Below are 16,513 nucleotides of genomic sequence, written 5' to 3'. Positions count from 1 at the left end.
GAGAACTTGAAAATTCGTAACAAAATACTTCGGATATATTTCTTATATATTTTTTATATAACTTGCATCTTAATTATTTCTGTTTTTGTCGTTCGATAGAAAAAAAATAAAGAATTTTTGTTTGTATACGTTTTACATGTAAGTAAACGCGTTTCGAAATTATTATTCATCATTATTATCTCATTTTTCGATAATATAAAAGAAAATTGCTCCGAATGCGCCGTGAACAATATATAACCTACTTATTTGATGTTGAATCAATACGAACATGAAAGAAGGTATTTACATAATTGTGCAATTGCTTGTGTAATTGATACAGATAATATCAAACGTATAACGTAATACGTAATACCTTGTATACAATTTCTTGCTTGGATAACAGAAACTTCGTTAATATCGTTCGCCTAATTTTTTAAACAAAACGATGAAAATTCTATTTTAAAATTACAAATGGGTACCGTTAAAGTCCGTATGGAACGCTATCAAAAATACGCAAAATTTTACTCCTTACCAATCAAATAACGTAAATTTCGATCCAAGACAACTAAATAAATATGACTCACTACATAATAAAGTTCTATTGTAGAATTTCGATTATACGAAGATAGAAAACTTCGTTATATTGAATATCCACGACAACTTTTCGCAAATTTATTAATAAGGAATTCTAAAAACTGATCTATGAAAAAATTTTACGATCGCACGTTTGATACCGATAAAGCACCACGAATGCAAACGGGGACTTTATCTTCAATGCGGATTCTCTATTTTGGTAAAATACCGTTTCGCATAACAAGTGGAAAATATTTCACGGAATTTATTTCGTCCAATTGCGCGTAGTTGTGATAAAGTATCATTTATTGCGCGTAAACCGTGCTACTTTGGTGCAGATTATATCCGCCGCTATCTCTGTAAATAATATTTTATCGAATCGTCTGCAATTGCACGAAATAAATAAGTTTTTAGTACGGATAAAACGTATATGCTACATGTTTAGCGAATATATCACATTTATCACGATATACACTAGCCGTAAAATATCATTTATCAAGCAACTTCATATGTTACATATGTACGTTCTGTTTCATTCACCAGTAGAGCAAACAATTTAAAGTCCAAGGCACCCAAGTCCTCGAATTTTAAAGTATGGAATTATTAAAAATCGATAACTTATATCTTCTGGATTAAAAATATATTATAAAGGACATTTATGGAGCCATAAACTAGCATAAAAGAAGTTAAATGTACTAGCAATTTTTTTACAAAAACGTCGCAAGGTTGATGAAGTATTATGAAAATGTATTGCCTTCCGATTTATTTTGCAATTTATGACAAGAATACAAACATCCGCAATTAAGGACGATTTATTTTGTTGATACACTCGTGGAGTAATTTATATTTGTAATTGAAGAAACTACTTTATAATTTATAATTGAGAAACTGTACGATTTTTAAAATATCTAATTTCTTTATTTCAAGAATGCTAAATTCTTCTATTTAGCAAGTAAAATTAAATTCAACAATGTACTAAATTTTATGAGAATAAATTATAATAGAACATATAACATTATTTAAAATATTACTTCCATAAAAATATAAAGTACAAAATGAATCGTCGTAAAATAGTTATAAATTTTAATTAACTGTATTCTTAAAATTACCAAAGGATTTATTATGGTGAATTTCAATATCGTATTATAATAAACTTCAACCCATTAAATTATCCTATTCACACGAATATATCCTCTGACATCATTCTCTCGTAGTCCTTACATTTAACAATTAATTGAGATACGATCCTGATAAGAAGCTTTACTGGTAAATTCATGTTCAAGTATAGCAAAACATGAAATATATTCAAGAATTAACTCGAAAGCATATCTTTATCTTCCACATATTTTTGCCGGCATTTATTTATTAGTGTCATAAATTTCGTTTAGTATAATTTTTATTTTACTGGGAACATCATAAATAACTTGCACGTTTCAACGTAAAAATTTGAAAAGACTCATATAATGAAATGAAAACGCGGATTTTTATGTAAATTCATATTGGGAATATGATTAAAAAAACCTTGAAACCTTGATCGAAAATTGCTTCACGAACTAGGTTTTATTGAAAACACTGTATTTTGAGCATTTTATGTTTTCTCCATATTATGTGCAATCTTATATCTAAAAATTTCTTATAAATACGTAAAAATCCATTGTGACACTGAAATATCTACTATTAGAATATACTACTATTAGAATTTACTAAAATTAAGATTTTTACTATTAGAATATTATCGAGATTGGAATTCCTACTATTAACAAAATTATTGTTAACTATTCTACCTTAGAAAAAGAGTTAAATCAAGTTTTCTAAACATTTAAAATTACATATTTTTTCGTTTTATCAGACATCATTTTAACTTCAAAGAATAATAGCCCAAGAGCTGCATTAGTCATTGCTTATATTATTTCATTTTTAATTTAGTAGCTTTGTTTCACTCAAAGTTCTCTGATTAAGTTTTCTGATTAGCCGAATGAAATGGTTAATAAGCGAGGCTACAATTTACATGTTCTATTAGTGGCGAAATGAGGAATAGAGCGTTGATTTTGACATATAGACGAAAACCTCGGTACTCAAGGAAGCTTTTGGTTCAAGTGCTATGCTAATTATCTCTAGCTTCGAGTAGTGCATATGTCAAAATCACCTGTAATAATTCCGATAAAAGGTTCGACGAGCAAGCAACTCGCAAACGTTCATAAATCTTTTGCGAATTCGGAAATTTACGTAATATCAATATGTAAATTACTTTGTTAATTGCGAAGCATGAGTAGTATACTAATAAGTTAAAAGTTCAGATTTTTTTTAATAATATTGGTCGATTTGTATAATTTCATGGGAGACAGTCAGCTGTCTTCAATAAAAATTATTGGAACAAAAACTTTTATTAAATTTATAACAAGATAAGAGTGATTTTATCTTTTTTCTCAATAATGAAGTAATTTTTATACTGCACACTTTATAAATATGTAAGAAGGGAGATTTGGTTCATGCAATATTTCGCGAAACAATATCGTTAAAAACAAAACAATTTCTTCGCTTAACATCGCTAATCCCTTTCATATTTACAAATGTGGTGTCTTGCGAATTATCTTTTATCCGTATTGAATGAAACATCATGCTCAACGCGTTATATGAATGATATTGCATTGCAAGATATTTCGATTAAAGCGTATTATAAACAATATGTGAGATATTTCATTTACAGATACGAAGGGATTAATTTCATTCACTATACGCGATATACATGTTTAAATACCTACATGTTAAAGATCGACAGTTCTGACGTTAATAATATATTGTGTTTTACATTGATTGAAATAAATGACTCATTTCACATATATAATTAACGCTGATTTGTTACAACTCTTTCAACAGATGTTTGCTTTTAATTCTCCTTTTGTGTTTGCCTCCGTTTTGTACATTCTACGGTCCATTTCACTCCATCGATTTACGATAGATTTCGAGTTATATTTGTAAACAACAAAGTTTCAACACTTCCTAAATTTCAATATTTTATATTGTCATTGATAGAAACAAATATATATATATATTTTACATTGATAGAAGAAATATATATATTTTACTATTTTTCGGAACGTATAAATTTATTTTTGTCATATCGTATCGCATTTCGTATATTGTTATAACTAGAAATATACATTTGCATGCCTGCTGACTCGACAACGTACATATTTCATTATTTTAGATTAAGCCTCGAAGGATGTTATGTGTGAAAGTGACTTCAACTATTAAATTGAAATTAGAAATCCATTTAAGGATGAAAACTGAAGAAATATCATTCTTTCTTTTCGTTTTATTTTTGCATTTACCTCACAGTCGCCCTCCGGACTGTTTCTATTACGATTACAGAAATACCGCCATTTACTTTCGTTTTCTTTCCCTTCTTTCCTCCACGCTTTTTGTTCTATTGTGCATACTACTGCCAGAGCTTTCATTATCTACTACCGGAAATAGAGTTTTTCCCGCTTTCCTGTCCGTCAATGAGACATGACCAAAATAACAAGAGAAATAATTGATGAGACAAACTAAACTTTCACCAAGAGAAAAAGGAAAGAATCTGCAACGAATACGGAAATGGATGGAAGAAAACTAGCAGGATTGCTTTTCTGCTCCTGTTTACGAGAGGAAATTACCCTTTTTCAGCTAAAGTATCTCTTTCTTCGCGTTTTTTTCAATTTTTGATAAGGATATCGTTGTCCGGTTGATTTTCTTTATCTACTACTTCGATCCATGCAGTTTAAATCAATCACGTGTTCTTTCTTTCTTCTCTTTCTCACAGATAAATAGTCTGTAAAATTGAATAATAATCGCGTGAGTGATTAAAGACAAAGTTTTGCAGTTCGTTTTATATTTGTGCGTTACGTTACTACAATAGCACTCTACCCGTTTAAAACTTGTCACCAAAAAAAAAAAAAATCAATTCGTGCATCTAATCGACTCGATGAGTTGAAAAATAAATCTAAAAATCACGTTTTCGAGTATTTGGAAAAACTAAATCTTTAGTTTTCGTGTATCAACAATCCAATTGATTTTGTAGCATTTTTCTAGTTTAAATACGATTTCCCTAGTTTCTAAGTGAGGATTTATATATATCCAATTATGCTCAAGTCTTTCTTCATAAATTTTTAATAAATAAAATAAAATTGTTGGACATTTATCATTTCGAAGAAATATATACCAACTTGTGCAATGAAAAAACAATTACTAATTTGTTTTAAACGTAATATTGTCCTATTAAATACAATAAATCAAAAATATAAATTAATTCAATATACGTAGAACGAAATATAATACAAATTGGCTGTCGTATCATTCCACTACATTCTGATTAATTCTATCTGCATTAGAATTATTGATAACAGTAAGTATTGATAACGGTATGGTATCGAACAACGTAAAAAATTTTGTTATGTATATCCGTCTCATATAAACCTTACAAATATTGATAGAAGTAATCAGTAACGGAAAAATACGCCACTCAAGTTGTATTAAATGGTTTGCGGTGTACGATATGCATATCAGATGTTACGTTCTGAATATTTCTTTTACAAAGAATCAAGTTTGTGCAATAGAGACCGATAATGCTAATCCTGGAATTTTCCTCTCCCAATATCTTCACTGCCTAATTTTTCATTAATCACTTTCGTTCGACCATTAGGTTAATTTTCATTTGAAAGTCAAAATTTATTCTCCATTGTACAAAGCTACTGCAGTTTCAAAATTTTCTTCTCAATCTTATTCTCGTTTCAACACCAAAAATTTTTAATATTTCGAGAAAATTTCTAGTGTAAAATTTAAAAAAAAAAAAGGAAAAATTATGCATGTTAATAATGATTCTTTTAGACTTTTTCCAAATTTAAAAAATTTTTGGAAAATAAAAACTATGCAGCAGTATTAACTATAAGATTGAAAAAATTTTATTTAACATAAAGATTAGAAAACGATTGAATCATTTTCAAACAATTTTCTATTTTTATTAACTTATTTGAATAACATATTAAATTTGAATTTTAATGTTATTTTAAATTTTAAATAACGTATACATTTTAAGTTATAAACAATGTAGCTAAATTATTTTATGATATTCGATAAAATTAAAAATTATTTAGTGTATTATTTAGAAAATGTTAATTAAATCAAATGAAATAGAAAATAATGGCCAAATGTGAATATTAGAATGCTTACAGAAAATTATGAACAGATTAAACAGACAAGATAAATATTTAAAAATGTATCATAGTCAATGACGCAAATGTTGGTCATGTGATGAACAACTACGAACAATCGAAATACAGATATCTATATAGATTTAATAGAATGCTTTAGAATTGTAATATAAACATTTCGTGCGCAAGTATATATTTTTTACTCGTTTCAATTCTTTATCTGGCTTTGTTAAGTGTAAATCGTCGTGTACTTTGAACTTTCAAGCACGTCATCAATGAAAATTTGTAATCGAAGTTCAAAAAGATGATCAGGGTGATTACAATTACATCATTGGTCGCGGACCTCAACACAGTTCACCCTTAACTACAGACCACTCGACCCTGAAACGAATCTAAATTTTTATATCATTATCACAGTCTAATGACTTGGAGAATTTAGAATGAATTATCACAGTAGAATGAATGGAGAATTTTAGAAGCCGCAGAATATCTTTAATTGTAAAAAACTTTGACAAACAAATACTTATCACTAACAAAAGTATACTTGAAACTATTTGAAAAATAAAATTACTAGTTGTTACAATCTAATGTTACAATCTAAGACTAAGATCATAGTTTTTATTTTCCAAAAATTATTAATCATTGACAAATTCAATGATTCAAAATATCATAAGTAATTTAAACTCTTACATTTATATAACTTTTAAAAACTTCTTAAAAACGAAAAAAATCATCGCAAATTTAAATTTTGAAAAAACTTCTCTTTTCTTCCCTATTCATCCAATACATATGATGCAAAATGCAAATACATATAATATTTGCATTGAGGATTAAATTAAATTTCTGAGGCCAACATACAATGTTAGTTATCTATCATACTAATTCTTATAAATACATTTTATAAATTTTTATTGTTTTATCATGAACAAATGCATGCCTTTCATTTATTAATCGTTTTCTTAGTAATCCGAGTCTATTATCACGTTTTGCGTGAGTCTAACAAATGTCTTTAATATTCATAATATGGGATTTATGTAAGCTATTACAATTTTTGCATCTCAACATTTTGAAATGGTGTTAGATTAATTTCTAGCCCTCGTGAAACGAAAAACGAATTCCTTATTACTTTATGTTTTTGTTATAGATAACTTTCAAAGAAAACATTTATGAGACCTATATAACATCGTATGATATTTTCCATTCATAGAAATGGATACTGGACATCGTTTTACAAAAAGAGAAAAAAAATTGAATAGCAGCTAGCGTGAACGATACACGCGTTAACTTGCGTCAGATGGTGCGATTTTGATGAATCTACATCAAAGGAAACTATACGCTCGGTTTGGTCAAATACTACTATAATTTTTCTGCCTTTTACATTCAGAAACAACTTCGAACATGAACACACGCCCGTTTGAACGAACTTTCACGCGTTTCTGCGCGAATTCATGCAACCGTCCCTAGTTTCGTTCGTTTTTGCACGCCCTATTCGACGAACCGTGTCTTGAAGAAACAAAATTTCGATAACCTGACAGTTCGAAATTTTTTCGAACACTGTACAGTTTCTCAAAATGAAAAATACCGTTATAAAATTCTAACGCGTACATTTGTAAATATTACAAGCACTTCCAATTTTAAATTTTAAAATTTTAAAATTTTGATTTTGGTATCAAGCGAAACATATGCATAGCTGTAAATATAGAAATATAGTCATAATGTATTTACAATGAATATTTGTATTTATAATAATTATCAAGTATGTTACACGTCGAAATACTGTTATCTGTAGTTCTTCAGATGTACAAAAAAATATGGAAATATACACTGATGCAATCATTTTAGTTGCTTTTCTATTTTTTGCTCTCGTTATTTTCGTACACGTAATCTTAAATCACATTACTAAAATATCACGCGTAAAAAAACACCGCGATTATATCTGTATTTTTTAAAAAACACATTATGATTCCGTGTGAATTCTGTGGAGTGTAATAAAATATGAATAAAGAGGAGATTTTATTTATATGTTTTATTAAGATAAATTCTCTTCATAATCGTCCAAAGTCATAACTTCTTCATAGTGTTCGCCGAGATTAATTAGAACTGTAAATTTTAAATATGAACTTCTTTGTTATTAGAATAATTAATCTTTTAATCTTCTCTATACTTTCTTCCAAAAAATACTTCGCAAAGCAGTTTTACAACACGAGGGAAAGAAAAATGAACTTCGTTACGAGTTACAAAGTGGCGGAACGTTCTTTGTAACATTCTCTGTTCTTCTTCTCCATAGTTGTAACTCTTTTAAACGTTGAATCCTTCTCGAGCACTTCCAAAAGTTTCTCCGCAACGAGAGATCAGAACGACCGTACAAGTAATCTAATTGCGTTCAAAAATTTAGTGTCCAGTATATTACTGTTCTCCCTTGTTAAAATAACTCTAAAGTTCTCGGCGTAATTTGTAATTCCTCTTGAATTATTATAGCAATACGAATTGTAGCGTCACATTGTGCGACAAAGTTGCGTCTTCGAGCGGTACATCCTCACGTAGTCTAAAAACCTCGTAGTCTAAAAACCTCGATAACCGAGTTTCTATGAATTTCGTATTTTAAAAATTCACTACTCGTTCCAGGATCAGATCGCCGAAGAACCCAGATACATTGATGCAAGAGCTTCCATATGAATTATGCAATGGATCCACACAGTGTGTCCGGAGCTTTGCTTCGTACGAGTTCCTGCGATCCTTCACAATAGAATGACTATAGATACGAGATGAACGTGGGACGACCATTATTAGTATAAACACCAATACCTTCTATACGTTCTATCCAATCTAAATTGTTTCCTACATGAAACGAAAGTGTCAAGGATCTGGAACAAATCTTGACCCTCTATGTCTACATTCATTAGCATGTATGTAGATTGTTCATAGAAAATTGTTTAATACAAACACCGACACATTCCAATCCAAATTGTCTTCTCAAGTCTCTACATCTCGATTAATTACTATCTACGTGGATGATTCGTAGAAAATTGTTTACCACAAACGCACAATTTGTCCAATCAAAATTGTCAAGGATCCACATGCCTTGTATATGGATCGTTCGTAGAAAATTGTTTCATATAAATCGTTGTTCGTACAGACAGCAGTACATTTTATCCAATCTGAATATTTTCCAACCATGAGAAAACATCAGGAATCTCGAATAAAGCTGAAGTAATTAACGTCAACATGGATCATTCATGGAAAGTCAAATAAGCATCCTTCATCCAAATTCGTGTCCTCAGACACATGTTAGATCATGTGACTACTTTTGGAAGTAGCTTCCGCGTAGATCACAGTATTTACTATGTCCGCAGCAGCCGTTGAAATGGCAGAGCTCTCGAACGATAGTTCCATCTTTACAGATTCCTTGTTTCTACATGTTCTTCAAGGGTAGCTCCTCGTACATATATATCACTCTGTATAACACGTCCCGGGATACTAGCAGAGCATTGTCTCGCGTTGACTCATATTTCATCCGTTCACTATGACATGTTCCAACCAAAAACTGTTCGCTATTCGGGTCGCAAGGTGCAACAGTATTAACGACCTGTCTTCGTTTCGGCACTGCATCGCTACGCAGCAGGTAGATTTACTTTCGAAACAACCGTACGAACGCGGCACGTCGTACATATACGGCGTACGCAACTGAGAGGGAACTCTTCGACATACATACATATATACGTGGTATACGTAGGCAGCGAAAGGGTTAACATGTTCACGTATGACGCGTCCGTCATATCTTACAGCAGAGCGCTTCACGCGCTCGCCACATGATATCAAAGTAACGTTTTTGGTGATAGTAATCCTTTGTTATGTCGATTTTTGGAAAATTGTCATCGGCCTGTACGAACAACTACATGTCGATTATAACTTGTGTTATGTTGTGATTGAAACTTATTCAGAAAACGTGTATTGAATTAGTAAAACGCTGATTATGACTCTTTGTCCTGGTTTTTGGATTTTTGGTATCCTCTAATAAAGTAGTATATAAATAAGTGAATAAGTGACTATGTGTTGATTGTAATTTATGTTATGACTGTTGTGGTTGTAGTGGACTTTTATGCAAGTTCAAATTTTTATAGGTACAACTATAAACATGGAAATAAGATGTTGAAATCTGCTTCATTTCTTAGATATTATAGAAAATTCTGTACTTCAAATGTTTTATGTATCTCTGTTGCACATCATGTTTCTCTGTTTTTCGCAAACTTTTTTATATTTTTATATTTCAACTATTATAACAGCTTTGCCATTCATCTCTAGAGTCTAAATATTACATTAAACATGAGGTTGGAATTATAAGCTGCAACATCAATCGTTTCCAACATCGTTTTCATCGGCACATTAGAAATTCCGTTTGATGCAAATATTACGGAAGAGAAGTTGTGACTTATTTAATTATTATGAAAGAGAATCACAACTCAAGGAAAATTGTGAGATACTGATTTAGTATAAAGAAAAATAAGCACAAATAAAACAGAAGTGAAATAGTTTTACAAAGTTGGATGAATAACTCTTAAAAATTAAATAAATGTTTCCATCTTCTCGAAGACAAATTCCATTATGTTAAAGTAATTTTATGAGGCTTACGTTTTGTTCTATATGTATAATTTAGATAGCACTCTAGGTAAATACTTGGATGTAAATACTTCAACAAGAATATTTAAAACACCAAAATATATTACATGCTTGCTGATTAATCTTTATTTGAAATTCTGCATTAATATAGATGTTGAAAAACTGATCAGTATATTCTCACATAAATGTCGAAATGCACTAACGTAGTATCTTTGTTTAGTAACGACATATTAACTAAATAATGACCATTGGGAAATGATGGTGGTAAACCATCCATGCTGTCGATTACGTAGTCTTCTCCTTGGTAAACTCCCTGAAATATAATAAATTAAATTATACATTATATATTATATTATTGTATTATATATGTAACTACTTATCATATTATATTTATTATATATTAAATAGTTATATATATAATATAAATTTTATATATACGCGTAGTAAAACAGTTCGCCAAAATAAATATCATAATTTCCGTTTTATTAGAAGGAAAAAATAACGAGAGTAATAAATGTAAAATATTGCTTGAAATATTAAATTATTTACATACCGGAGCTGGAGGACAATTATCCAGACTATCGAAGTTGATTGCTTTTATCATAGGAAGTGCTATAGAATTCGAATCAGAAATAATTTCACAAAAATTTGTTTCTATATGGAGTCCAAGATCAACCGAATATTCACCCATTCGAACCGTGAACACGTCGGCTATTAGCTATATGAAAATTTTAATGTTACAAATATTAATTTAACGATTCGAGTAATTTTATAACTTATTTGTTGATATAATTGTGATTGAACGAACTCTTTAATATTTTACAAATATAACATTGTACTTTAATTATGAATGAAACGATAAATGTATTTGTTTTCGGAAGAATTAGCCTCAAGTTTTAGTGCATCACACGATTACAAATACCTTTTCCCTCATAACTATCCAGTTATGTTGCCTTTATACAATTCCTTATGGTAATTCCATATTACCATCAAGACAAGGTTATAAATTTCTATTCATATTTATAAGTAATTAAAAAACTTCATGTAAGTTACTATTACAAAATCTACAACTAAACAATTGCAAAGGAATGTGAAAGAACTTTTAATGCAAAAATATGATTAATATTTATGAAAATTCACATTTTCACCACACCAACACTAAAAAACCGAGTATCTGAATAGAAATTTGTTTTTCAAAAAAATTCCATTTTTTAAATGGATATCGAATATCATATTTTCGATATTTTTTAGTATTACGTACATTCTGTGTAATTTTTCATAAATTCATAAGCACCAAAACATAATATAGCATTAAATATTAAATGTTAAACTAAATCGTTCTATCACTAAATTATTGAATCGTTAAATTTCGCGATCAAATCGCTAAATTGTTAAGTAAGTGTAATTGTCAAAGTAAGTGTTCAATCCTTATTAACATCATAATTAAAAGTATGTTAAATATATACCTTGACATCCTCAGGAAATGATTTAATGATTTCCATATACGAATTCAGACTGGCTCCGTATGTGCTATCGTAGTTCAATTCGAAATCACATGTTTTTATATATTCTTCGTTTACTTGGGAACAGTCAACATCTTCCAATATTACATCGTAGTCTGCCTATTAACAATACGAAATACTTTAATAATTATGAATCAACTATTTTTGAGGAAAGAGATTAAAAATGTAAAAGAAGGACAATTAATAAAACTTATTCTTCACTTACATTTTCCAATCTTTCTGTTATTATGCTTGGAATATACATTAGGAACAAACTTCTTTAAGCAAATAAGTATTTTACATTATTTAGAAATAAGAATTATCATTTAATATTGTTTATTATAATAAATATTTTGTAATAGTATTATATTAAAAAATGACAGTTACAATATTCTTATTTCTTATAAACGAAAAATATTCGTTTCCTCCAAGAAGCAAAAAGTGCTCCAAACTTTCAAACAAGAGTGAGACTGTCCCATGTTATTTCACTATTTTACATTGAAGTGGAAACAAATTTATTACTTGTACACAACTGAACTTGTCATTCGCAAGAAAAAATTAATTATTCAATTATTTTATGCTCACCTCCACCATGTACCACTGTAAAGCACAAACTATTAACAACCAAAGACACATCCTGACAGACGTGTCAAGTAGTCTGTTTCAACTTGAAAACGAATAATATTACACGTTGCTTTTGTCATTCGTTAGAAAAAAAATACCATCTGGTAACGTAACGACTAGTAGATGCGCGATTTTATCAGATGTTATTGTCTTTTATAGTTGCGAAACTACCGCAATGAAAAATTATTTTGAAACACTTGTCACGAACACCGTAATTAGAAAGATCATAATAATTCTGCCACTATTATGTTATTATTTATTATTAAATATACTTGTGTTTCTCACGCAAAAGATTGCGATAATTATTGTAATACTTATATCAGGCATATTGTCTAACATTTTCTCAAAACTATATTCGTGTCCTAAACGACCGATGCTCAAGGAATATTTCACAATGAATTTCACGTTTATTCGCAATTACGTTTACATATACAGCAAAATAAATATATTAAACGTATCCTACATAAAAAAATCTATCATTAATATCGATCATGAATTTAAATTTTAATCTAGATCTAAAATTAAATCTGAATTTAAAATTGTAAAAGATAAACGTTAAAAAAAAAACTACTGCAAAAGAATGCAAAAGAATTAAATGCAACAGAAATATTGAATCTATTAAATCCAACAATCTTTAAATAAATTTCGACATAAATAAAAGATCGGAAAATAGTCACTGTCTCAATTTTACATTTTCTGTTTTCTCCCTCACCTAGAGCCACATTAGAAATTGAAATTTCCCAGAGAAATGTGTATATCAACAGAAATGATCTTCTCGGTCTGGAGAAGATTTTCCAGCCTTTATCAATGTCCATTCTCCTCTTCATGTGACCTTATTGAAAAGAATACGAAATGAAGCAGCTCATCGACCGTTAACATTGGCATGCTCCCAGTTAATCGACAAAACGAACATAACGTGACTTGTGTCCGCTATTTTTCGATTTCTGGCCCCGAACGAGTTATCGTTGCAGACTGAAGCAATACATACATAACTTACTGACCGAAGGATAAATTTACGATATCGCTGATGTCCAGCATTCGTTTCACGACGAAATCCTGACTTTCCGCGATATCTGTCCGAAATCGAATAATCACACGAATAAACTAAGCGATCGCATTATACGAAAAGTAGAAAATAAATAAATAACACGATTTTAATCACATGTAATTCTAACAGAAGTCATTCTAGGTCGATGTTTCCTAATTTGTTTAGTATATTGAAACATGCCAAGATAAATATAAAAAAAAAATCTGAAACAATAGGAAAGTTAAATTTGAATTAAAATTGACTTGTCGGATACAAATATCAAAATTCTCTTAACCTCTCGTAGACGAGCCACATTACCCATACGAAAGCTAGATCGTTTATATCCACACCTAATTTTTTATTGCTCTGGACTTCCAAAAAAATGTAAAAAGCATTCCTAGGTTACTTAATTGTACAATCGATTCAAAAAGATTTCCAGAAAGAATGAAAATTCGCTTCGAAATAGCCACGAGTGAAATTTCGACTTTAGAACGTAAAAACTAGATTATCAAAGAAGAATTGAACAGACACAAGATACCCAATTTTCAACTAGAAGAGAAAACTATACATCTAGATAAACATCACTGATCCGACGATAATCCAAGAACGTCCTCGTTTGTAACGGATCGAGCTCGTTGCAAAACGAATTTATCCGCATAGTGATAAATCGGCAAAGTGAAGCGGGAAGTTTCGGAAACGCTAACCGACCTGGTATCATTTCGATAATACAACCGATGTTGTTGGAACGGCGAACATTTTACGAGCTTATTCCAATTCCGACTGGACGGGCACACGGCTAAATGGATTTCGTCAATTCATTTACCACTTGATCTAGCCGCGCATTTCAATTATATGTGTACTCTTTGTCGGCAGGTATCCGGCAGCGTGGCATCGTGGCGGTGCACACGCGAGCCACACCGACGCGACAGTTTCTGATAAAGTCGTGGGAGCGGATGCGGTTCACGATACAATTGAATTAATCTCGATCGAACAACACCGTGCCGCAAAACGAAACAGGAAATCGCGTTGTCGCGCGCAAAATCGAGCTAACGCGGGCCACCCCGAATCTATTGCCCGTTATTAGCCGTTACTGTTTTCCAGAACGTTGCTCGTTATTGGCCTCCGCCATTAGCCACGTTTTTTCTTCCTCTTCCCATCTATTTCTCTATGCCGCGCTTCGTTAATTAGAATGTAACCGGTGCGACGCGATTAAATTACTCGACTAGAAAGTAACGTACGATCGCGCGTCATAACGCTTGATCGTTCTAAACGCGTATGTTTGCGACGTATTTTGTAACAGAACAATCGTGTGAGCCACCTATTTCGCCAGTTTAACTATTTCATCGAGTCTTATTCCGACGGACAGAACATTAATGGAAATGTGACAACCATGCCAGAGTTTTCGAGTTTGACAACTATATTTTCATCAGGCAATCCTAAACCTGCCAGTGTCCCATTAACTCGCTTTCATTTGTCAATTTGGCACGACAACAAAGATAATCAGGTGAACTTGTAGATCGATTATACCGATTTTGATGATTTTTTTTTAATATCTCTGTGATACATATGCTGGAGATAAAGGATTGGCTGATCATTTCGACTTTTTAAAAATTAAAAAATCTATCAGCTCAAGTAAATTTTATCAAAAGTTTGATGTAATATGAGAGGAATTAAAGAAAAGAAGAAATAACAACCCCTCAGATATAATTATTGTAGAAAAAGTATTTAATTCTAGACTTTCTACGATATTCTTATGCGAAAAATGTACAAATTCGAATGAAATATTTCGATATACTAACAAATTAGTTATCCATATATCAAAACTACATATAATTTATTTTTCACTAATCTAATGGACATGTACATCTACACAATCGCAGCCAATTAGCTCGTATTACTTGCCATATAATTAATAATTGTATCAATTATATAATATAACAATTCATAAATATAATAATTTACTATTCTTTAACTATATAGTAATGCAATTAGTAATTAGATATCAAATAATATCGATTGCCCAGGTCTCACCACGTGGAGGTGCTGCGAGTGGAGACCTACCCTATCCACGGCCCATCCGCCCTCCTTTTGCGAACAAAAATTTACTAACTTAAAACATAAATTTATGAACAAATAGTTCTTCTATTGTACGTTTGCAAAACGTTCAATACCTTGATCGTTGTGCAAACCGGATAATAAAAGAAGTAATAAGAAAAACCGACGCGGAAAGCTAAATTTTTATAAAAATAGAAATTATACTAAAGTTTAAACTAACTACATCTATGAGACACAGTTTCGACTATATAACAGCAATTAGAAAAGTTAAACAAATATGTGTCTCATTAGAATTTTATTTATCCCACTTAAATTAATATTAACTATTCTTAACCATGCATGCACTTAGATACTAACGCACCTTACAACTTAGAATTACCATGCTTAAGCTTAAATCTAATAAGCAAATTATCACAAACACTATGAACTATTAAAACTATCACAACAGAACACAACACAACAACACAATATCCAATTTAAAACTATTTGTAGCCTAATTAAATCTAATTTAAACTAACACCTCCACAGAAAACAATTTTTATTCATTCTAAATACACAAATATTATTAACAAGGAATGAAGTGAATATTATATGAAGTCTTCTTCCGATGATCTCTCAACCTGTTGTATTATACGAAATCTTCTATAATCTGTACCTGAAACAAATCTAAACAAAGATTTGTAAAATCTGTAAAATATATTTATTACTTACAATTGGATAAAAACATCATTTTATTGTAATAATCTTTTTCCTCTTAGTCACTCCTTTTCATATTCAATCTTTTCAAATCTTCAGTGTATGTACATATCTCTATATATTTTCTGTAACTATGTACTACTATCTATAAATTAATGTATCTGAAACAAACTCATGTATTGGATTAATATTAAAATTTAAATGAAAAGATCTGCAATGAATATATATTATACACATAAAAAAATGCAGGT

The 16,513-nt window shown here is 30.3% G+C and overlaps 1 protein-coding gene across 2 annotated transcripts; it reads right to left on the bottom strand.

Annotated features, from left to right (window-relative positions):
• Positions 1 to 7,583: 7,583 nt before the first annotated feature.
• On the bottom strand, positions 7,584 to 12,930 carry LOC122529078. 2 transcript variants are annotated; one of them, XM_043654861.1, is made up of 4 exons: positions 12,446 to 12,930; positions 11,825 to 11,980; positions 10,912 to 11,076; positions 7,584 to 10,671 (listed from the first exon to the last, which is right to left on the bottom strand). In XM_043654861.1, exons 1-4 carry the CDS (start codon positions 12,494 to 12,496, stop codon positions 10,525 to 10,527), a joined length of 519 nt encoding a protein of 172 aa, XP_043510796.1. In that variant the 5' UTR covers positions 12,497 to 12,930; the 3' UTR covers positions 7,584 to 10,524. The 2 variants fall into 2 exon arrangements, with proteins under 2 accessions (XP_043510796.1, XP_043510797.1); XM_043654862.1 differs by lacking the exon at positions 12,446 to 12,930 and adding an exon at positions 12,087 to 12,140.
• Positions 12,931 to 16,513: the final 3,583 nt, after the last annotated feature.

The sequence above is a fragment of the Frieseomelitta varia genome, unplaced genomic scaffold, assembly GCF_011392965.1.
Source record: "Frieseomelitta varia isolate USP_RPSP 00005682 unplaced genomic scaffold, Fvar_1.2 scaffold_277, whole genome shotgun sequence".
Classification (NCBI taxonomy): Eukaryota; Metazoa; Arthropoda; class Insecta; order Hymenoptera; family Apidae; genus Frieseomelitta; species Frieseomelitta varia.
The sequence above is the reverse complement of the archived record's forward strand: the minus strand, read 5'-3'. Positions and strand labels throughout refer to the sequence as shown.

Coding starts and splice junctions, on each gene's coding strand:
- LOC122529078 (XM_043654861.1), bottom strand. CDS start 12,496: ATGTGTCTTTGGTTGTTAATAGTTTGTGCTTTACAGTGGTACATGGTG. Junction 11,981..12,445: donor TACAGTGGTACATGGTGGAG/GTGAGCATAAAA, acceptor TATTGTTAATAG/GCAGACTACGATGTAATATT. Junction 10,672..10,911: donor ATAATTGTCCTCCAGCTCCG/GTATGTAAATAA, acceptor ATTATATTTCAG/GGAGTTTACCAAGGAGAAGA.